This window comes from Maylandia zebra, linkage group LG14, assembly GCF_041146795.1.
Source record: "Maylandia zebra isolate NMK-2024a linkage group LG14, Mzebra_GT3a, whole genome shotgun sequence".
NCBI lineage: Eukaryota > Metazoa > Chordata > Actinopteri > Cichliformes > Cichlidae > Maylandia > Maylandia zebra.
Window position 1 is genome coordinate 20,878,902 of NC_135180.1, and position 24,490 is coordinate 20,903,391.

Consider the following 24,490-nt stretch of genomic DNA (forward strand, 5'->3'; position numbering starts at 1 on the left):
ACACTGAACAACTTTACCCTGACCAGGTGAAATGACCCCAAGTCCCACTCCTGCAAAAAAAGGAAAAAAGTGAATTCTATATCTCTACTCCACATCTCGTAGGGAAACAAATTGTGAAAACTTATACCAGTTCCAACAGGATATCCTGGCTTCGACCCAGGGCCACCTTGCACTCCTGGCAGTCCAGGTGCAACATTAAAGCCGCCATAACCTGATGCATGGATACAACGCCGATCACTAAATGGTGAATTTCCACTGAAACCAAACTTCAAAGATGTTAACTTCAAAGAATAAACTTATTTTTACCATATGTAAGTTTTCCACCTGCAGTTTTTGCTCCATAGGCACCTAAAGAGAGAGAGAGTGAAAAACAGAGGCTGGAATTATTTTATATGTGCACACATCATCATATGCAAACGCTACGTTCAGGTGAACACAATCAACACAAAAGGTTGATTCTGTTTCTCCTGATCGTAGTGTTTTCAGTGGGAGAAATGTTTCTTCACTCATCCAGTGCCTTTCTCAAACTGAAAACGCTACGTCCAGATGAACAGAAACAACTTTTTTGAGCTCCTGAACACAAAGGTTCGGTTTCAGAAAGACGAACAAAACAAAAGCAATGTGTCTGAGACCCCAAATACACTCTTCTCTCATTAGAATAACACAGTGCTAAACCTGCCACAGAAAAATCTTAGAGTACAGTTAAGTATAAGATAAGTAAGACTGTAGTCTGCAAAATGATAATAATAATCCTGCTGATGTTAAAGTTATTTAACATTAGCAGGGATTAAACCACAAAATTATATATTATGCCACATGCCTGTAGAAGAATTAATGCAAACACTGAATAATTTCATGTCACACCTTGCACTTTGGGTGATTTGAGGGGGTATCCATGGAACACTCCTGGCTGCATTGGTCCCCCATACCCACGGACACCTGTGAAGAAGAAAAACATTTAAATCTGGGTTAGATAATAGCAGACAGAGTGGATAACCCCCCCCCCCAGAAATATTTACTTGTACAATAACAAACAATCATTGATAAAGTTACCTTGCTGTCCTCCTCCTACTCCTCCTGCAACTACATAAGAAAAATGAGATATTCCAGTGAGACACATGAAGATTTTTGCAGTGACGAAGCAAAGCACACTGGAACCATGCATCACAGTGCTACGGCATTACTCTCTGGACCCACACCAGCACTTTTACTTATTCATGTACATTTGTTTAGTATGTCTTACACTGGGAACTCTACAAATATTGTCTGTGAAGGATTGTCAGTAGTGTAAGCCTTTTTAGAGCTGGTATTTACCATTTTTGGGATTCACTGGCAATGAAATAAAACTGAAAATAAATCAGCTGACACCCATCAGTAAAAACTTGAACTTACTTGATTTGGGATTGAGTTGAGACCCAGTGGGCACTCCAGGCAGAACTCCACGTCCACCAAACCCTGAAGATGACAGAAGAAACCAGACATTCCTGCAGTTGTCTTTAAATGACTGACAGTCTGCATGGTGAAACTAACAAAGGAGTAAAAGTTCCCCAGATTAATATATGAAAGAGTCAAACCTTGTCCAGGCACCAGTCCACCTTGATAAAGGCCAGGTACACCCACACCTGCCACAGCCAATGAGAAGACACCCATGTTTAAATATATGTGAGGGATCAACAGCAGTGTTGACGGTGAACATTTAGATGTCCGAAAACCACAAAAAGAAAAATAAGCCAAATGGGAAGCGGAAAATGCTTACACATTGAGCCTTTGCCTGGTTGATACAAATTGAATTCACCTCTATAACTAAATGAATTATACTGTATACACTGATAGCTCACCTTCATCGAAATTTATTTCAGCAATGTAAAAATGCCTTTACATTTAATATATTATCAGGGGAATTCTCTTTTGAAAGAATGTTGATTTGCTGTTTTCTAAGGCGACATTTGACAAGACTCAGTATAATCCTTTGCTTTTATGTACAACACTGTGCAAAAGTCTTGAGCCTCCCATCAGGTCTTTATACGATATTTTGCTTCTAAGGCACTTTCTTGTTATGTTTTTAAAGCAGGGAATACTTCTTCATCTTTCATTTTCAGTTCACGTCTTGCACCTGACTGTTTTCAGAGGAATGTTTTTTGTTTTTTAAAGCACCTAATCACCTATGAACTGCCCAAGCAGAAAGAAGTCCTTAATTCAATGAATGAATCAGTGCAGTGTGTAGCGAACAATCAATTTTAAAATGTATCTTTAGGGACTTTGTTACTATCACCCGTCACAGAAACACTCAATACATTCCCATTTCTTTAGCTGAATTTGTAAAAACAAATTTCTAAAGACAACACAACTTGTATTTTTACAGCAACTAAGTGATTCTCAAAGAGCTACTAACTGAAAACTTGGCATGTGTCAGCATGGTGTGCAGTGTGTCCTTAAACAGTGAGGAAACTGGACAAGTGGAAGACAAAGACAAAGAAGACAAAAAAAGAACCAGCAGACCTAAAACTTTATCTACAGCAGATGAACAGCAACTGGAAGTCATGTCTGGTGACGTCTTTTGAGATATGATGTTTACTGAGAAAAGACTGACGTATGCTAAACTACACAAGAACTGGGCTGGTCTTATATGGAGTAATAATTCAAAATAAGACATTTTTGGTTCAGGTCAGGAGAACACAGGTTTGGAACTGCTTTTCAGCCAGTGGGGTTGGGAATCTTGTTAAACCTTATGAAATTATCAAAGCAGAAGAGTCTGATTTTGATCCACTGTGCAATACCATCTGGAAAATGTCTGACTGGGAATGGCTTCATTTGGCTTCATGACAGTGATCCCCAAATTACTGCTAAGGCAGGAGAAGCATATGTGAATAGAAAAACAAATAATGAAGTATTATCAGTCATGGATTGGCTTCTCAGAGCCCAAACCTCAACATTATTTAACATTAATCATCTTGACAGAGAATGGAACAAAAGCAAGCCAACATCCAGAGGAGAGCTCTGAATGTCCTTCAGAGCTATTTCTGAAGGTTACTTTTAAATTACAAGAAATTACAAGAAATTTTGACTAAGAGTTCAGGCTGTGCCAAAGTATAAAGCTGGACATACCACAACTGACTTTCAAGATCTCTGTGTTTTTACGCTATATCCTGTATTTTCATGTATGTTTGGACATGTTTTAATAAATTACTGCGCATGTTTCACATTTTATTAGCAAAATATAAAGAAACGAGTGGTAACGCAAGACTTTTGCACACTACTGTCTATATAAGCTTTTCTGGGTTTTTTTTGCAGATTTATATGTTTTGTTGGTAAATATTTTTGATGTGGCTGCACTGCCTGGTGGGCTGCATCCTGTCTGTCTTCACTCTGAGTTTATTGTTGAGTCTACAAAACCTGGCACTTTGGCAGCTTTTTTTCCTGCGCCACCACCTCCAGGAAGGCCGGTCTGAGGAATAACAGGTGCTGAAAAAAAATAAAGAAAAGAAGCCATAATATTATTTTGCTTAAAGAAAGGAGTGTGAAAAAGACACAGTGTCCAGAACACACACATCCTGGCCAAACTGGGATTTCTGCCCCTTCACACAGATGACTCCTTTCTTTCTTACTATTATATATTAGAAAATGTATTATATACAATCTATTCTAGTGAGTACCTAACAAAAGTAAGACTGGCTTTCAATTTTACTCGAGAAATCAGAGCTAAAATAAAATGAAAAAAAATTAGAAAAGGTGGAAAATGATATTAGGTGTGTGCCTTGCCTCCACCAGGCAGTCCAGGTCCAGTTCCAGTGACTCCAGGACCTCCTCCTCCTCCAACCCCTGTTCATATGCAGACATAAACATACATTTGAAGTCACATTCAGTTCAGTGTTAGTCTTTGACACCAATAAGATGCTTTGTACCACTGTACAGTTGTACATCCCAACACCACTAGAGGGCCCTGTGCCACTAAAGATGAGCAATGAGTCGCTTTGTGGCTTGTGGCAGGTCCGCTTGCTGGTCAGCGGTAATGAGAGCAGCTAATCTGGGCCTTGCAGTTTATCATCACCCCCGTGACCAAAAGCAACATGGCTTTTGACTTTTGCTTTAATCAGAAACGGCAGCCAGCATGCATGGCATTTTCCTCACTTCATCAAATGCCTCATTTCGCTGGCTAACCCCTCCTGCAGGAAATGAGCTGTCAGCTTCACTTTCAAGGGAGCTTGGCAGCTGGATAAAACACAATGGTTTATTTGGTTAATTTTTTTTTTATCTTAAAGTCCACACACTTTATTGGACAGACATTGCGCACTGCCTGTAAGTATGCGTTCTGGGGGAACTGGTGAGGCAAACTCTGGCAAGGGAATGTTTTGTTTTATCTGTGCTCTTTCAGAGGAAGGACCTGTTATTTTCAGTGTCATGAAAACAATACAGACTGATTCTTGCCATTGCCAATCAATACTTAACGGTAGGCTCTGTGCCATAGTCAAGTCTTGGCCATGATTGAGCCCTCTTGACTTCATTTTTAATCAGCCGTACTAATTTAAGGCAAATCATGTGTCTGAATACAGCACAGACTTTCAGGTCAGGCCAGGCTCTGCTGAGGTTCACACTGTCTAAGGTTTGCAAGTACATGCTAAAAATGTACGCATGTTTGCCAAACTGTGTTTCCATGCCGAGTTACCATTAATGTGAAACATTCACTTTGGCTTTCTCCTAACATTTGAGCATGCAGATCTTTCAGAGTTCAAAACGCTTCAGTCAGTGTCAGTCTGGTCTGTACAGTAGTCTGTCAACGGGCCAAAACATGAGTTTGCCTCCTGCACCTGTGAGCAGGACAACCAGAATTTCAGATGCACTTCAGATCCATGCAGGAGCCTCATCTGTGAATGCGTGTTGTTTTTTTGTTTAGTGGACAGAACCTAACAGATTACAGTGACATCGGTAATGTCAGTTTACAATTATCCAAACCAAAACAGATTTAACATAAGAGGGAGGCAATGTTTCTGTTTAACAACAAGCTTTCACATGGCAGACAAGCTCATCCCACCTCTGCAGGAATGTCTCACTGTAATCCTGGAAGTTACTTCAGACCTTAAAGTCCTGAGGCATTTTTAGACCTCAGATATCAGGACTGAATTTCAAAAGAAGCATAATATCGCTTCAGTAATCAAAACAAGTAATTGAAACATAAACGGTGTCTCGTTCCAACAGCCAATATCCCATAATCATATCTGATTAACCTCCAGTTTCCACTGCACTTAATGAGAAATCAAGGAAAAATTGTTCGCTGATGCCATCACTCTTTTATTAGCCGCCGATGTTACATTTCTACCAAGACATTTTCTGCCCTGCATTTTACCGCTTTTAGCAGCCTTTGATCCAGCTCCCGGATAGTAGCCCCCATAGCCACCTAAGCGACACAAGAGGTTAAAGGTTAGTGAGTTTTTGCCCCTGTGTTTAACATACACATAGCTGTTCTAGTTTCAGCTCACCTCCTCCATAGCCTCCAGGCCCCAGGCCGCCACCTCCTAGATTTCCATATCCTGGATGATAAAAAAGTGACAGTTCACAAACGGACTGAAGTGTGTAGATGATAACAAATTAAAGAAAAGCACACAGTTTTCTTTCAATGTGGCTATAATGAGTTAGATGTGGTTTACCCAGCAGTAGTTACTCCTAAAGAAAAATAAGCCATCACTCAAACATTTTCCAAGACCTGTGAGTACAGCGCACCATACAGTAAAAAAAATAAATGTCATGGCATAAGATATAATGTCATGTGTGCCCAATTAAATCTGATTGAAAACACTTGTGTGTATGTTTTTAGAGCCAAGGACTTTACTTTGGGTACATGGGATAAAGCTGACCCCAACTGGCTAAAACGCATGAGAGAAATACCATAAAAAAAATTGGTTCCCTATCTGGTTATGTTTAATTCTAAACACTGGATGGAGCAGTCTGCACTTTTTGAGCCCCTAAATACCCAAACTAATCTTTTTGGCTTCACTTGACACATGAATAAAGCCACATCCCTGCGAGCAGACAGGAACAAACAATGTGAGAAGAACGTGGGGAAAGAGCAAAAGAAAAAATGCTCGCCACCTGCCTATTGATCATAAGAGACTAGATTAGTATTAAAAAAGCTCCAGAAAACAGATTCTGCTTTGCCTTAGCTCTGACTCTTAAGAAAGCATATTTAGAAAATTCAACACTGGAAAGTACAGTCAGACAAAGGTTTAGATTGCTTGAATTTAGTGGCTTTAAATCATTGGGAAAAAAGGTAATTTAATAGATTATAAAATCCCTGCTTAACTTTATATGTTAGATTTCTTAAGATACAAAACATGCTATAATTTAAACAGAAAGAAGAAGAAGAAAAAAACCCCCTCAAGATGGTGTAATTTTATTCACATCTAGATGCATTATGTTGAACTTAAGTATCTCCAGACAACTGCCAAAGTGATAAATGCCTATTACTTGGCGTTAACATATGGGAATGGATGTTTTAAAACATGTTAGGAACATTAATGTCAGAGCTGTATTTCACAGAGTTGAATTAAAAGAAGCTGTGAGTTAACCAAATTCTTTTATCAGAGACAAACAGGTCGGAGTAATGACTGTTTTCGAAACCAGAAGAAATTTGGATGCTGCCAATGGGCTAGTCGACCAAGGAATTTATTTTCATCAACGCTTGTATGCCAAAAAATAATCTCGGGGTGAGAACGAGTAAGCATGGGAAATGAGCTGAGTGAGGGGGGAGAGAAGGCGAGATTCGGAGTGGAGGGCGGGAGACAGAGGGGAAGATGGAGAGTAAAGTTTCATGACTGAGTCAAAACAAATGTGGGCATCGGCCTTGCAAAGGGTTTGGCAACTAGACTTAGCATGCAATATGAGTCCAAAGGCTAAGCTGAGCGTCCTTGTGATAATTCATCTCCTTCAACGCTTTCAGCTTGATTCCCCTCGATTGCTCAACCATCCCCAGCCACACCTCGAAGTAATCAATTCTTATATAAATCTCTCTGATCCTGGGCTTTCCTTTTCCCAATGTGTCTTCGGCTGACACGAGGAATTATTTGTCTCGAGCTTATCAGTAAGCAATGCACACCAGAAATGTTAAAGAACTGGCATAAAAATGGAAGCGTTAAAGGTCTGGTTTGATGTGTTCCTTTACACTAAGAGCACTGGACTGTCTCACTGGCCAATCTGAGGCATGTTTGTAGGTGTGAGATTACAGCAAGAGGAGGCTTTCGCATGTTAGTGGGGACCAAAGACTTGAAAAGAGTGAAGACAGGTAGGACCCTGGAGGTTTTTAGCTTATTCATCCATCATCTGGCCCACCTGTGCTCGCACATGCACAGCCCAACCTGGCAGCGGTTTTAAAGGTTGTCCAGCATCTGCCAGGTTGAGCTCAACTGTCTGATTGAGATCATGAGACACAATCCAGACACACAGAATACTTCTGAGTGTGTGTGTGTGTGTGTGTGTGTGTGTGTGTGTGTGTGTGTGTGTGTGTGTGTGTGTGAGCGAGAGGGTATGAGTGCAGGCCTTGGGCAGAGGCAAAGTTTAGAGAAGAAAGAAAAGAAGAAACGCTTCGTTTTCTGTAATTCTGACATCACTGGAGCGTAGGAAAATACAATGCTTTACAGTTTTAAAAAAGCTACCCTGGAGGTTGTGTATGTTTGAGCTCAAAGAGAGAGGACACGCTAACAAAATCTGGACTTTTGGCAGTTTGGCATTCATCCACTGATTGTGTCTTTGGGAGATGGAGGGTTGAGTTTTGTACAAAAGCCCTCTGTTTAGCTATATTTACACCATCTTTTGAGTCCAAACAAGCAGGCTTTTGTTGGACTACTACTATTACAGCACGTCAGCTCACACAAATAGACCCGACTTAGCTCACGCATTAGCGGGAGTCCACACCATTGCTGTTTGCTGTCATGGTCTGCACACTTGGAAAGCCTGCACCGTTACCCTGATATCAAATCATCATTTTTCTTTGGTGCCGCTCCAAATATTTGGCTGATTACTGTCAAGCTGAAGGACTTCTGTACATTAATACAGCTCTGAATTTTCTCAGTGACTCTCGAGTCGTAATAAAAAGCTCGAGAGACTACTTGAAACCCCAATTGCATTTGGACCTTAGACAAAAGAACCCAAAGAAGGCCTGTGCTCTAAACGGCACAGAAACCCAATACAACACAGGAGGGAGGACTGGGGGCCAAGTAAACTGGAAGGTAAGTGATGCGGCGCAGCAGTGCATCAAAGTTTCCTCCATTTAGATACCTTGAAAAAAAGAAATGTGACAGAAACACTGTTTGCCAGCCAGTTTCCATTGAGAAAAGACCCCTGGCTCTGAGCTGTGAAGTGGCAAGTGCACAAACAGGTTGTTGAGGTGAAATCTGCTGTGCTGCGGTTATGAATAATTGAGCATTGCCTAGCAATGGTGGGTGATTAATTTGCCGTCGCTTGTTTAAAAATGATTTCACTGTGGGTACATGAGTTTAAAGCTTCTCCGGCAAAGAAGAGGGAATCTTGTTTTTCAATGGAATGAAAACGTGACGAAGGACAGGCAGCCATGCTTCCTGCAGATAGCTATTTAAACCGAAGACTTACGCTGGATTAAAACTGGCCAGACAGTGTGGCTAGTACTTTCAGTCACCAGTCATGTTCTCAAACACAAGTCCAGAACAAGTGATGGATGTGAGCCAGTGTGAACAGAAATATCTGGTTTCAATCTCTGCACTGAAACGTCTTGCTCATTCTCCGTTGGGGTTAGGTAAGGTAATTCTCTGTTTCGGGACCAGAGGAATACAAGAGACATTAATCAAAACAATATTTTCGGCGCACAGTCTTTTTCTGTTACCGTTCCTCTGTCGGTTTAACCATCCTTGTCTCTTTCCTCTCACTCTTTCCTCTCCAGTTGGTGTCTAAGGGCTTGTGCAGACCAGACATGAGGTGTTAATAGCAGCAAATGGAGAAAGCCAAACATGAGAAGCGAGAGAAATATTTGCTCGCTCCTTTCCATCCCCTCCATTTTCCTCCCCCTTTCTCCCCTCTCATTCTCTCTCGCTCTCTGCTTTGTGAACCAGCTGGGTCTGGTGAAGGGTTTAATTTAAGAGAGCAAAGAATTCCATGGCAGAGATCCACTGTAACTGACGGCAGACGCGAGGAGAGCAGACTTCGGAGCTGGAGCACTGGAATGTCCAGGAAATTTTTGGGACTTGTTTCTCATTGTATTCTTGGTTTCAGGTCATATTTAATCAGGGAAGCTTCATAAGAACAAGTGGTTAATTCACAAGGGGAGGTTATTGTACTGTAACTCATACACATCTTTAATACTGTTATCTGACTTGGAAGCCAGTGCTGGTATGCAAAAAATGGCTAATCAAACAAACATGTGAAGAGTAGAGTAGCTGCAAGAAGCACAAAGACGTGCTACAGCATAATACAAATGCTGTAATTTTCTGTAATGTGATGGAAAATCTTTATGAAGATAAACTTCCTCTTCAAGAGCCCAGGGGACTCAGTGCTTTACTGTGACTGACAGGCAGATTCTGCTGTTCAGCTGTGGTCCCATATAAATTTTCACTTTGAAAGTTAAGCCCATCATTTTGTCCTTCACTGTCATGACAGCAGATTTTTATCAGTATCAAATTATCACACAGTTTTGCTTCCAAGTTGGTGGATAAGTTGCATTCTTACAAGGTGACGCAGGACAAGCTGAATGGAAGCAAGAGTCACGTGACGTGCGATGGTGATTCCAGATCGCGTGAGACATGTGGACACACTGAAGCTCCCCCTTTGCTTCCTCTTCTTCCCCCCTCCCTCAATTTTGACCCCCCCTGCTCTTGGTCACCTCAAGATTTGGTTGTGCTGTCAGTCACGGACATGCGGTGCTGTGAGAGGCAGGACGAGTCACATGTTGGACTAATTAAGTATTCACACAGTCACACCGCTACACACAAAGTCTTTCCCTCGCTGGCTGATGTGAGCTTGCCGACTTTGGCGGGAAACCTTATATTGTTTTTGCTTTTCCTTTTCCATGGAGTCATTGACACGATCAATGAGAGGTCCCAAAGCCTGATCCTGCCTCTCTGCCAAATGACCCCAAGTGCAAAACTGTCAAAAATCCTACAGACAAACAGGGAAAAGGTCTTGTTATTGTCTTGTTCTCTGACATCTGTGCTTGCTGTTACCGTGTGCAAGCACACTCTCACACCATCCAGGTTGAGATCAGTGTTACGTGTCAGTAAGTTGGTACGAGTGGCAATTATTCACTTTTATAAGGGAGCTTTGCATCATACTAAAAAATTAAAAGGGGATATTTGGCGGTGGGCACCTACAGTGCAAGAAAAACTTTGGGTATCTTTGGAGAGCCTCACAAACCCACACACTTGGGCGCTGAGCAACTCTTGCGAACGGCTTCAAATTAAGGGCAACTGTAAAAGTCACCATTACACTTTCTTTGGATTTAAAGCAGCATCGCTGTGCCAAACCAGGCTGCCATGCCCACTGACGTCTGCGGCAGTCTGAACCCACCAGCACGAGTCTTTTCAAGCCTCTCACCTCTGCAAACACGCATTATTTCAAGCACATCTGTCCAAAAGACCATTATTCCCATGTCTTAATTTACACCATGTTAATTTTCGACTCCACGCATTACACAATATCCACTGAGCCTCTGATGTAATTGTTTATACTAGAGTCATATAGAGCAGAACACGCTATGCTATAGGCTTTCAAGTTGACCTGACATGTCTCCTGCTTCCTTGTTTGTGTGTGAGTGGAGAGGCTCTGCTCTTCTCCTTTTTATCCACTTGTAAAGGAATGTCACAGTTGCTCTGCCAACACTAAGCCCCTGAATATGTCTGAAGAGTATCTCTAACTCAGAGCTCATACCATTGCTCATTTTGTAGCTTGGCACACACACACACACTCCCAGAATGTACTGTAAAGACATGCAGACAAGGCAGAAACAAACCACAGGCATTAGATCGAGCAGCAAAGCACGGAGTACATGTGCTCGGAGAGGATGAAGTTTTAGGGGGGAAAAAAAAAAGCTCATTTGTGATCAGTGGGTTCCATGTGCAGGGAGGTTCAATTGTGCAAATTATGCATGGTGTAAGAAAATCAGTCAACAAATGCAGCCTGTGGCCATGGTATGTAAAGTTGGCCAAGTGCGTTTCCTCTCCCAGATGGTCCACATATGCATCTAACTGCCATTCCACTGAATGCTTTTCTGACAACAGAGGGCCGAGAGGGGAGGCTAGTGCTCAACAGGTCGGCTCGGCTCATAACATGCAAATTAAAACATTGACGATGGATTCCTCGAGTCAGCCTTAAAAGCATTTTCCAAGTTCCTCTGTCGTTATGAAAAAGGCTGCTATCACCGCTCAGCCACGAGAGGCATTTCATTATGACAAACTGTATGGGATACTCTACAAAGGAAAGCAAGCAAAGGAAGATAAACTGTCACTGACGGTGGGAAAGCTGTTTACTAAATAGCACGTTACAAATATGCAGAGGCATTGCTGCATGAACTAATGCGTTAGGATACCTACGAAGCCTCAAGGGCCAAAGCTGAAGTCATTCAGAACCCATTTATCATCCCAGGTTACTCAAGCCCGGCACTGGGCCTGATTGAGAAATCCAAGAGTGACATTTCACAGGGGTGAGATAATTTCTGCGACTCCCATTATTTGAAATTAGGAGCACTTTAATGAATGAGCAAACCTGCACTGGGAGGACAAGACATCAGCACCAGAACACTTTTGCAGTGACTTTTTTTAAAATGACACATGTGGAGTCACAACATTTTTAAGGCCCTGCATCAGACCTGAGCATAGACGTGAGCTGTGTATGTATCAATCACCCGCCACTCTTTTGATGATGCCGTGTGATGCATGATCCTTTATACCCACCAAGACTGGAATGCATACAGTAAACTTTCCAAACAAATAATCTCCTCTTAATGGCCCTTTAAATTCTTCAAACCCAACTCACAGCAACAGCGCTGTAAATGCTTACTCTTAAACAAATCTACTAAACAGGCCCTCGGCTCTCACAGACTTCACCCTGTCTTCATAAGCTCTTACTAAAACAACAGAAAGAAATTTCTCTATCACTACATAAATAACGCTTTGGCTGTGCAGCCAGATGGACAAGTACAGTTGCATGTTGCCGACCTGCTGGCAAAGGGAGCGTCAGAAGAGGTTGTGAGAAGTATCGTCATGGGACAGTTGCTCAACCAACAAAGCGGAGACGGACAAGATGCATCGGTAGTAACGTTCCCAGGAAAATAACCGTGCAAACAAAATACAAAACTGGCCAGTGAGGGCCTGAGGAGATATTACTAAAGCAGAGAGAAAGTACTTTATAATTGCATGTGGGGAAATACCACAGTTAGAAACAGTGATGTGTGGAACGCCTGACTGATTAGGCACCAATGAAAACTAATAAAGAGCTTCTTATCAAGCTTTAATCCAATATAAATGTAATTCTTGAGATGAATTCGCGAGGACATCAACAACTGGTGACGTAATCCAAGAAAAATTGTTTGGGAGACAACAGGCATTTGCAATGCGAACAAATAAGCCGTGTTGGCTGTGTGCATATTGGGTGGGCTGAGTCCAGTGTGGGGGTGATATCAGAAAGTTTCCGTTGCAGACAGTTTATTTTCCAAGATCTTGAACGCTTGACGCAGAGAGCCGGTGGAGGGCAGATTAAATGGACTAAGAGGAAAGATAGTTGAGTAAGAATAGAGAAAAGTCCATAATTCACATTTTTCCTGCATAAACAAGTGTGTCTATTATGTGCTGAAAGGGATGCCGAATGCCTCCAAACCGATGTCAGAATACATATTCGCTATTTGTGTGTGCTTGTGTCGGCGCGCACACATGCGGTCGCTCTCGTAATTGCGCACATATGAAGATGATAAACATATTTACATACAATCATAGTCATGCATATTCACATGCAGATGCTTCCAGTCTCTGACAGCTCAGAGGACAGGTCTGAGCTGCGGTAATGAAAGCCACATGTGCTCCAGGAGACTAAACCTCCTCAGAGCTCATCTTCTTTTGGCTAAACACTTTAATCCTCACCTCAATCTATCAGTCTCCTTTCTCTCACAGAGCTCTCTCGGTATGTGTGCAATGCGAATGAATGCGCATATAATTCTCTGCGCGGCAGTGAGAGGTGGTGTACGCGTATGACATATATACGGCATGTCCGCATGAGTTATCGGTCCTTTCCGTTCTCCTTGCTTTAGCCTGTCTTTCGTCTGTCCTCCCCGTGTCCACTGCACGCTTCAATTTCTCTGCCTTTCCTGCTTTTGAAGAAGACAAGTTCACTTGGTGCGTCTTCAAACAATGGCCGCGATATGAACCAGAAGATGAGCAGGAAAAGAAAAGCAGGTGTACTTCTGCTTTTTAAATCCTAGAAAGATTAACTGAAAAAAGAAATTCTGAGTTTTTAGGTGAAAAAAAAAAGAAGTGCGTGTGTTGAAATAACTGTTTTCTTACGAATTACAGGGGCTTTTTTTCCCCCAGTGATGGTATTAAAGTGAATATCTTCATTTATTTCAGATTTTCACAAACAGTCTAAAGTGCTGCGAACACTCAAGCCCACCACCTGCATGTATTTTCTGCAATCAGCAGCCACAACTCTCTGCTGGCCTGCTGCCACGCAGGTCCATATGACTGCCAAAACAACTCAGAGACATGTTTCTGTGTGGACCAAAATGTTACATGTATCTCAAATTTTCCGAGGAGGATTTTTGACTACATTTTCCAATACTTTTCATCATCATGTTTCAGTGGAAGAGCCACAGAAAAGGCGAGACTCTTTACACTCAGCTGCCAGTTTTTTCCAGTACGCTTATCTATTCATAAACGGCTCTGCAACAAATCCCGCTGCGCCTTCGCAAAGACTTTTTGGAGACTTCATGTTGTAATGCTGAGTTGTACTACACTGCAGTTGCATCACAAGGTTAAGCCGAGCAGTGGGCTTACATTACCAGGCTCACAATATCAATTTCCGTCTTTCTTTGTGGTTGGATGGCAGTTGGCAGAGCTTACTCAGAAACTGTTGGACTTTCTTACAGAGAAGTGACACCTGATGCCTACTTGTCTTCTCCTGAGATGTTAATTTCTTCAGATTTGCGACTTGCTGCCAGCCAGCCATTAGTTTTTTCCTTTAGTCGTTGCTATTTGCTCACACATACCTATTTTATAACATTATGAGCCTAGAAACTAATAAAAGCCCGACTGCCACTGATGCTTTCGACAGACAAGCTATACACGAGCAGTATTTCATCCATCTGCTGTATGAGATCTATAGTCTGTTAAATTGCTTACAGATCCCAATGGCTCATATACGTTTTCATTGCTCAAAGGCCGAGGCTCGCTTTTGTCAGCTTCTGACAGCGTTAGAAAATGAAGACAGACAACATGTTGTCTATGATCTTCAGTGTTTATTAATCTTGGAGAGTCCACTGGTAGGCTGAGTGTAAACACACTGCAGCTCTCCCACACAGACACATCTTTTCTCAAGCTAAAACAGACCATTGTAATCGTACAAAGAAATTACACCAACAGCAAAAACAGTAACCTCTATGTTTCTCGTTAACTGCGTTCACGTTGCCTGAAAGTGACAAGAGGCTGGTCGGCGAGAGCCAAGTTTCAGCAATAACGCTATGAGTATTAATTCCACCTTCGCTTGAGGCAGCACAAGAAAAGGGCTCCAACAGCTGTTCATAAGGAGAAAGTTCCTCCTTCCACCTTTCATTGTATTGTCAGAGCTGGATGCTGACAGACTTCACAATTAGTGTAACATTTACAAGGTCTTGCATGAGTTACGCTGCAATTCACTGCAGTCACGCTACTCACATAGCCAGCTGCTGTTCTCCATTACTGCAAAGGCAAGGTGCATATTTGAGGAATGCAATGTCACTGCTTGACTTCATCAGAAGAATGAATGGCAGCTCTTGTTATGTGAGCATGCATCTGAGATTAGCTGACCAGTGTTTGCATTTGTGTGTCCTTAGAAAGACAATCCTGCTCTTAATATTGAAGATTAATGAAAAACTAAAAACATGTCAGTGAATTTTCACGTGATAGTTGCATGTTCTCTCTGCAGCACAAGCCTGCAGACACTGACCAATGGGATGGATTCTACCTGCCGCTGTGTGAGTCTTACTTACAGGTGAACTGTAGATATACATTTGTGTATTAATGGAGGCTTCATGCTTGTAAGGCTTCAGGCAATATTCCTCTGATGGAAAGGAAAGCAGCTCTGATGGAAACCAACATTCAAAGCTTTGTGAACAGCCATGAAGCGGAACATATTACTGCTCCCCTGAGACTTTAAGTCTTCTTTTCCATTTAAAAAAAGCGTCTTAGCTAAACCCCAGTAATGCACTGTGAGTATTTTCCATACAACAAAGATTAGTATGGATTCAGAGCGGAGCACTGATCTAAAACAAACACGAAAGGAGCTTTTTAAAACATTTCTCACTTCCCTTTTTCTCACCAATTTAATTCCTGCCGTGTACACGGTGAGGAAGAGAGGGGTCTTAAATGCACACAAAAGCGCAATATTTCTCCAGTAATGCTCTGCTGCGCCCGGCCAAAGTCAACTTCCACCAAATGCTGGATATTAGGTCATTTTCACAAAAGTGCTTTCCAGCTTCTCTGGTTGGAGGGTGAGGGTGTGGCACTCCAGAGGGACCCCGCTCCATGTGTTATCAGGACTATAGAACCATTGCTTGGTCCCTTATCTTTCTAAACACAGAGAGGTAGGCTGCGATTGTTTCAGCGGTGCTTGGGGGAAATTAAATGATGGCTAAATTTACTAGAGCACCAATGCGGTGCAGACTAAAATACAGCAAAGGAAAATATTTATTGTACAGTATCGGAGAGAAGGGCTGTGGTAAATTTCAACACGGAGGTTTCCAGATATTGTGAGGGTCCAGCTTTACAATAACATTAATCAGTGCTCTGGCACCACTGCTTGGCAGGCGTTGATAGCTGTTTGCACTCTGCCAATCATCACTCCTTAATCCTTTTCATGCAGCAGAGGTAGAGAAATCTGTATGTATGATCCCACCCAGTCAGGATTCCCCAGAGAGATGCCAACCCCACCACCACAAAAAACGCCAGGGCTGATAAGGACAACCTGCTGACACCCGATCAATAGACTGTCTCTTTAAGGACTGGGTGGGTAAAGGTAATGCAGACCATAGAGTGACTAGAGTTCCTTCCTTTCAAGACCGTCCAACATGGTGTAAAATCTCCTTGTTATTGCAATACTGCATCATGTGGAAACAGAGCAAAAATAGTGGGTTCAAAATATTTTGTGAAAGTGTAGATTAGTGTTAGCTCCATGTAAAAATCAGAGTCTGTTTTAATATCAGTAAAACGATAGAATAAAAACCACAATAACACTAAAAAAATGTTCCAGCTTACCTGGTTTAGGGGCTTTTCCACCTTGTCCTGTTGAAGTCAAAGCAAACATAATATGCGAGGACTGTGTGATTATCTGATTGTGACATAATTTGTTAAACTGTTTTAACACAAACGGACAGCTATGACTTAAGATGCCGAAATGCTTTGCCTGATTATGTGTAATGACAGCGGCTCCTAAAGGCAGGTGCATTGCTGGTCGACAGCTAAATCAATTAAGCGCAGTTGCTTCATACCTGCTGGCAATCCTGCAATGACCTGGCCACCTGCCCCTGGCACGAATAGGCCTCGGCCTCCACCTCCTCCTGCATAACCTCCTGACAGAAACAGCAGATGATGACAAAAGTGATGACAACATTAATGATTGGCTGATCACGGTCGCACTGCTGTGTTTGTTTCTGCAACGATCTTGTGTCATGTCGTCATTTTGTCTTCATCGTTACCATTTGGAGATGGCTGTTAATTATCACGATAATCATTGTTAAAGACCATATAAGAGAAAACTCATAATGCCTTCCAGCAAACAGGCTTATTAAAAGCGGTCAGCCCTCAAACACATTGTTTTACTGCCTCAGCAATATCCCTTGGATTTAATTAATCTTAGCTTGTGGTGGCGTGATAAGGAAGTCTCACCAGTTGTTTCCCCTTGATCCGGCCGAACCAAATCCGAGCGTTGACAGGGAAATTTGTCTCAAGGACTGCAGTCTGTTTCTTATGGAACTAATGTTACACTGTTGCATGCTTAATGTTGTAAACTTAACGTGCGCATAGCCCTCAAATAGCATTAGCATAAAATATAGCAAAAAAATGAAAAAGGTGCACAAGGTCAAACTTGTTCAGCAAATGGGAGCTGAAGCCCTGCCAGGGCACTACACAGGGTGTGTAAAGCTGCTGCTAAAATTGTGTGTGTGAGTATCTGCTGCTGATGTGTGAAATGATAATCATCAGACTGAATACCTGTGCCTGCAATGACACTACTTTCTCGATTTATAGAAACTTACATGGAAAATATCGCTGATTTAGGCTGAGCCGAATGAAAGACTCTCTTCAAAGAGCGGCCTAGATGATGCTGAAGCTTATTAAAAATGTATAAATATTAATCAGTAGCTGGAAGACAATGAGTTAAACCAAGTTGAATTCATCATAAAATCGCCTTGATCCATGCACAGCTCCATGAGGCTAAAAAACAATTCTTCCAATATACATATTTGAAGAAGACTTTTATGATATAATTTTGTTTAAATTGTCCACATCACAGACAGAGACATGAATGCTCCGGTTCATGATAAACCAGATGCAATTCTTGAGAAGTTATTTTTATTTTTTGGGGGGGAAAAGTCATAAATCAAAAAATCTCTTCTACTCACCTGCAGCTTTAGCTGGTTTATAGCCCGCAGGGAACCCTCCAGCAGCCCCTAGTAAAATAACAGTCATACAACCATTGATTTATGGTTTGCCTACATGTAGTAAGGTAAATCACAGTTTATCATCATGCCAGCTGACTTGTGTCATAAGTTCTCTCAGGACACCAGGAGTGTCTTGTGGCATCTTCTGAGGGTTACTACATACTTGCATATAAGTTTTTATATCATGATGAAGCACGGTCACATAAGTCCGCTTGTGAGGCTCAAAATCTGTGTTCCTTTTCCAGAAATGACAATGCTGCACATGCATACATTAAGGTATATGTTATAAATCACTGAATGCATGTGCTTATACATTGATTGTATGCAGTCAAGTTTTGCACAGGACTCCGTGCAGTCTGGTGAAAAATCGAGTATGCCCCATGATTCGATAGCTTATAGACCCAACTTTAGCAGCAATAACTTGAAGTAATCATTTTCAGTGTGACTTTATCAGCCCCTCACATCGTTGCAGAGGAATTTTGGCTCACTCTCCTGTACAAGGTTGCTTCAGTTCACTGAGGTTTGCAGGCATTTGTTTATGCGCGGCTCTATTAAGGTTCCACCACAGCATTTCAGTCAGGTTGAGGTCTGGATTTTGACTGGGTCATTGCAGCACCTTAATTTTTTTCTGCTTCAACCATTCTGTTGTAAATTTTTTGGGATCACTGTCCTGTTGCATGACCCAGTTTGAGCTAAGCTTTAACTGTTTGACAGATGGCCCCACATCTGACTCTAGAATACTTTGAGACAGAGGAGTTCAGGGTCGACTCTGTGACTTCAAGGTGCCCAAGTCCTGTGGCTACAAAATAAACCGAAATCATCCCCCCTGCACCACTGTGGTATGATGTGTTTGATATGCTGTGTTTGGTTTTCAGCAGACACAATGCTGTGCGTTAGGGCCAAGCATTTCTACTTTGGCTCGAAGGAAATTGTTCCTGAAATCTTGTGGTTTGTTCAAATGCAGCTTTGCAAGCCTAAGCCATGCTGTCATGTTTATTTTAGAGAAAAGACGCTTTCTTCAGGCAACCTTTGGAAATGGTCACACTTCCTCATGATTAATTATACGCATTTGATTAGCAGCACCTGGCTCCTCCTTACCTTATTAATTCTTCTGGAGGCAGTAAGAGTGTGCTTTGACAGGACTGCATGAAGTCATGTGAAAACTTTCTTTTTCATATGAGTGTATATTTTTGAGTACATACAACAAGAGAAAAGGATGATTACATGTCACAAACATGCACATTTTCACCCTTGAAAGACTTTTTGGGTTAAATATTTACTCAGTTTCAGACTTTCCAGTTTATGCTTTTGACAGAAACAGACCCCTTAGGTTTCAGTTATAAATAAGAACGTTAAATCTGTGTGAGCCACTTTCAGTCATTTGAATCATCAGTGCCAAGACTTAACTGTCAACTCAGCTTTGAAGTTTGATGACAAAGCACTGCCAAGCAGAGTGCTATGTTTCTCGTATTCTTTTGCACATAATACTGCAAGTGTCTTTATTTTGAGTCAATTGCATGTTCACATTGCAGTGATTCTTATACTACTATTTCTTTTAGTTAAACTTCTGCTCCACGGTAGTTCAATGTACCTCTCATACCTTTTCTAAAGAGAAGCAGACTTTGTTTATAGTGGCTGCGTTCTGGATGTTTTTTTGTTTTTAAATTGTGCAGACACTGGGTGGATGCTCTTTTACCTGGAAAGAATCCAGTTCCTGTTCCACCGCCTCCTGGTCCTAACCCAGCACCAGGTGGTAGATACACACCTGGAGCACAGATCAGAAAAAGCAAGAAGTTATCTTCTATCACAAACACATGTGACACTAACTAGAAATATGGGCATGCAGCCATTTTTTTTTTTAAAAAAAGCACATTGCTTCTAATAGCATTTCTAAACAAATAGCTCATTTATTGGACAAACACTCTTAAACACTTCCATCATCCGTGACCCATTTTAAGTCCACCCTCAAAACTCATCTGTTTAAAATTGCCTATTCTTAAATTTCTGTATGTTTTAACTTTTATCTTCTATTTTTATCATTGTGTATATTTCCAGTTTTTATCTGTTGTACAGTGTCCTTGGGTGCTTTGAAAGGCGCTATTTAAATAAAATGTATTATTATTATTATTATTATTATTATAAAGCAAAAATGGAATCCGTCCTTGGTATACACATCCGCCCCAGGTTGCAGAAATTAAATGAAACGTGCACACAGCCGCTGCAGCCGAATCCACAGTGAAAGGGAAACTATAACTTTGATGAGGAGAAAATTCAAATCGTTTTCATACTGATGAGGTACTGCAGTTGGAAACTTTCTTTCTGAATCCTACTGCACCACTCTGGATACCCACAACCCCCACCTGCATCCCCTAGCCTTATTTTTCGGCTGATTTTTGGCTGCAACTGTGAGTAACTCCTGAGATGGTCGTTCTGGATCCCAGACATGGTGGCCTCATGTGTGCAAGGAACAACAAGAGAAATAAAAAGAAATGGAGACTTAAAAAAAATGACTGCAGTTGTTCTGGGAGGACTAACAGCTAAATCCAACGGGACCGGTGAGCTAAAGCCAAAATTACAAGTAATATTTTTTGAGGGGAAAACCTGGTTTATATCACAAAAACACAATGTAAATGAGAGAATGTGGCTGTAAGACCACTATGTTTAATGGCTCTTATATGTGTTGGAAGGCAATTTAATTTAAAACACATGTCAAAGGCGTTCATGTGTTTATTAGAGAATACACTTTGAAAACTGGGCTTTCGGTTCCGTCCACTGGGTGAGGCCATTAGAAGAGGAACATTACAAGGTATCGCTGTCCAAGCTGGATGAATCGAAGTTCATCACACATGGCACAAAAAAACAAAACCAAAACCAAAACCAAAAAACCCAGCCCATGCATTTTATCGAGTACGCCAGATTGAAGAAAGCGCTAACAACCTGTGACATATTTTTGATTTGTGCAACTATTATCAGTTTTGCAGCTGAGGCTAATAAAGCAGTGCTAATCAGTGGGGGGAACTAGTGAAGTGCACAGTCCTAGAGGATGATGCAGGAACCACCTGGACTGGAAGAAGAAGATATTTTTTAACACACAGCTGGATTATTAAATTACAAGCAAATTATGTATGAAAATCTTTAATTTAAATGTACTGATGCAGCTGTAAGTGGTTTGCAGTGAAGCTATGGACAATAGTGTCACACTCATTCGGATACTTTGCAACTGTGCTGATAGTTAAGGGATAAACACGATTTTTTATGATGAAGAGATAAAATGTTGTGTTGGGCAAAAAGTAATGCGTCAAGAAAGGTCTTATAACCCCTGTGGTTGTCTGCAGTGTAGGACAAATGATAGGGTCTCTCTTAACTTATCCTCGCTGGAAGGATCAGAGTGCTGGACTGATCACATTTCTTGAGGTTTGGCCTTACAGACTGAAACAAAAAAGTGCTTTGTAGTAATTTGAAATGCAGTGCACATGTTTGTCAGTCTCCATTAGTTTGCCCATGCCCGTGGCTCCATGGCATAGAGCTCAAGTGCAAGGCACTACACAGTGGACGCACAGTTATTGTTCTCAATCTTGCGTCTTCATTTAGCAATCAAAAGGAGGATTTCCTGTGCTGGCATTGTAAGTGAGGCAGGACGGACTGCGGGTCTGCTCCAGTTTTCCTCCTGCTTAGAATCCAGTCGTGCTACTGTACCACATCCACAGAGTGCACCGGGTTCACCAAGACCGTGCATCCAAATAAGGCACAAACTGACCTCTGCCAAGTGCCCTGACCTACGTCAATAAATTTGAAGATTTCTTCATGATTTTCTTAATCATCACCATCATCATGTGCTTATGTTCCTCATGAACTCAGCCAGGTCATGGGAATGTGTTGGAATGTGTGTGGAGGACAAGACTGACTCGGAGAGCAAGCAGGATTTAGACTGCACAGTCAAGTTTTCTGGGTGTTTGTGACGTGCATGGTGTTGAGAAAAGAAGACTGGTGGCCCCGCAAAAGCCCCTCTCCCCCTTTTTTTTTAAGAGTAAAAGCTAAAAGGTAATAATAACAAATATAATTTTTTGTGTAGAAACCTTCTTGGTACAGGTTATCTCCACTGGAACAGAAGAAGTTGTGACAACTTCGGATAAATAAGAAGGGGAAAAGAAAATATTAATAAATTACTGGCTGCTGTGTAGGGAGAAATAAGCTTTCTTGGTATCAGTTAAATGTTAGTGACTGTTACAACCTAAATAGGGTGCACAGACTGTATTTTTTTCTGTAGGGTGCTCTGTGCATATTAAGAGGGTGATGATGTACATGCACTCACAGGAACCCTGGCAGCAATTTTGACTTGTCACCAGTTTCACTTTGGACTTGAATGTGGTCCAGCTGTGGGACTCTTAGTCAATGGTTTGTCAGTAAGCTAGTCATCAACAAAGTACAAAGTTCATTATCTGGGGACGAGATCCTGAGACTTCCTGTGGTATTTTGCATGCTAATCACAGAAGACGATGTTAAGATTAAAGCACAAAATTCTAGTTTTCTCTTCATAATGGAAGATGGAGCTTGCCTCAGTGTGGTTCACCACATTAAATAATTAAGCCTGCCAGCAGGAATAGCTATTGCTGCATCACTTTTGAGTGAAACATAAAGGAGCAACATTTAGAGCAATCACTCCACCCACCACAAAGGTAAAGACATAATAATTCGCCACTTTCACCTAACATGGTGTCTAAGGGCCTGCCAGATATGAATCACCCTTATGCCACATTTTGGAGGCAGGGGGACTGAAGACAAGCAATGAAACCTGTCAAGAGATGTCAAGAAAGTTTTTGATGTGGTGTAGCCAGTAAACTAGGCGACTCTGAGCTACACTTCAATAGTTAACTTTGCAAAAAATAAAGACAGAGAAGGAAAAGAAGTCACTTTTGTACTGTCTGTAACCCTCAGGATAATTGCAAACATCCAAACCTCACATCCAAATCTACACAGACTGATCAGTCATAACATAAAACACAGCCTATTATCCTTATTTTCACCTCCATCATTTGATTCTTGGACTGTACGAGAGGATTTTTTTCATCATTTACACAATAATTCCTATCCTGAGGTTTTGGTGCACACAGCTTATCCACTGTCTGAAATAAGCTGGGTTTTTTTTTTTAGCACTTTAAGCAAACATTCTTCTGATTGGCTGCCTCTGATTAACAAAAGCGCAAGCGGGACTACTGTGTGAGATAGACCTCAAGCATAGTTTAGTCTGTCTGTGTAGGTTCTTAGTCATTCAAGTCATAGTAGTCTATGGAGTTTAGAAAGAAAGTGACTGGATGTTAATTAATTTTCGTGATGATGTTTCACATCTTTATGGAAGCCCGTTTCCACCACAAAGAAAAAAAAGGATCCATAACTCGAAATTTTGAGAAATAGACTTAACTCGAAATTTCGACTTATTAACTCGAAAGTTTGTCTTACTAACTCAAAATTTTGGAAAAGTACCTTGAAATGTTGACTTACTTTTCTCAAAATTTTGATTTAATAATTCGAAATTTCGAGTTATTAAATCGAAATTCAGTAATCTACATGAATTACGTAATTTCTTTGTTACCCGGAAGCTGAAGCCCTCAGCTACAAATGCTACAGCTAAAGTACAAGTATTACAGCCAGTCATGAATGCACAAAGTGTGGCTTCACAAATGACGAAATCCTTGTGTTATTAGCTGAATCACATGGTGTTACTATCAGCAAACGTACTCTCGATCCGGCTTCGAGTGCGCATTCCACGTAGCTTACTGATGGGCAGAGCTTACTCGAAATTTCAAGTTAATTTTCTCAAAATTTCAAGTTGATAAGTTGAAATTTCGAGTTATGGATCGGGATGGGTATCGAAACCCGGTTCTTGTTGAGAACTGGTTCCCACTGTTTCAATTCCTTGGAATTGTTTGCCATTTTTGCAAACGATTCCCTTATCGATTCCAGTCGCCCCGAATAATGTCACCACGTTGCGGAGCGTCATTTACCTGGCAGGAAACATGGCGGCTCAAACGCTCAAAAGTTTGGTTATACTTTACGAGAACAGATGACAACAGGGCAACTTGCAATACTTGCAAAGTAGATATTTTCATTTAAGGGAGGAAACACTACGAATATGCAAAAGCATTTGCTCACAAAACACACGATAACCTTAAATAAATGTCGTGTTTTTAATTCTGCTCCGGACTCATGAATCTCAACCCAGCAGCAGCGGTAACGTTTGCACGTCCTCTCCCGTTAATGCGGCAGGTAAATAATCAACTAACAGTGCATATTATGTTAGCGCGATCTGCCTTATTACAAAACCTGCCATTACTGTGCATTTAGGTGACCATGATGAGAGAGACAGAGTCTGGCTGGCTCAGATGCTGGCAGCTCTCGCTGCAGTCTACCGTTAGCGTCTCCTTTCAGGCCAGGATAGACGAATGTCACAGAGCAGTGATTAAGTTTGTGGTAAAAGCCTTGCACCCATTTGCCACAGCAGATGCCCCCGATTTTCGGTAAGTGAATGTGTTTAATTGTAGGCAGGGACATTTCTGGATATTCTTGTGTAATTGCCACAGAACAATTTATGTTATACTTTGTTATTGCTACAGAAGAATATTTATTTTATTATTTTACATT

At 41.4% G+C, this 24,490-nt stretch overlaps 1 protein-coding gene across 11 annotated transcripts in view; it reads right to left on the reverse strand.

Annotated features, from left to right (window-relative positions):
* The window catches only part of elna (elastin a), a 53,926-nt gene that overhangs the window by 20,901 nt on the left and 8,535 nt on the right, over nt 1–24,490 (reverse strand). For all 11 annotated transcript variants that reach the window (XM_076873191.1, XM_076873188.1, XM_076873185.1 and 8 more), the window contains exons 2-16: nt 19,548–19,616; nt 17,813–17,860; nt 16,682–16,762; nt 16,449–16,475; nt 5,475–5,525; nt 5,342–5,392; nt 3,760–3,819; nt 3,394–3,462; nt 1,575–1,622; nt 1,393–1,455; nt 1,054–1,083; nt 865–939; nt 307–348; nt 128–211; nt 18–50 (exon numbers count right to left, since the gene is read on the reverse strand). In XM_076873191.1, the coding sequence (XP_076729306.1) occupies nt 18–50; nt 128–211; nt 307–348; nt 865–939; nt 1,054–1,083; nt 1,393–1,455; nt 1,575–1,622; nt 3,394–3,462; nt 3,760–3,819; nt 5,342–5,392; nt 5,475–5,525; nt 16,449–16,475; nt 16,682–16,762; nt 17,813–17,860; nt 19,548–19,616 (831 nt within the window). The remainder of the gene's footprint in view (nt 1–17; nt 51–127; nt 212–306; nt 349–864; nt 940–1,053; nt 1,084–1,392; nt 1,456–1,574; nt 1,623–3,393; nt 3,463–3,759; nt 3,820–5,341; nt 5,393–5,474; nt 5,526–16,448; nt 16,476–16,681; nt 16,763–17,812; nt 17,861–19,547; nt 19,617–24,490) is intronic.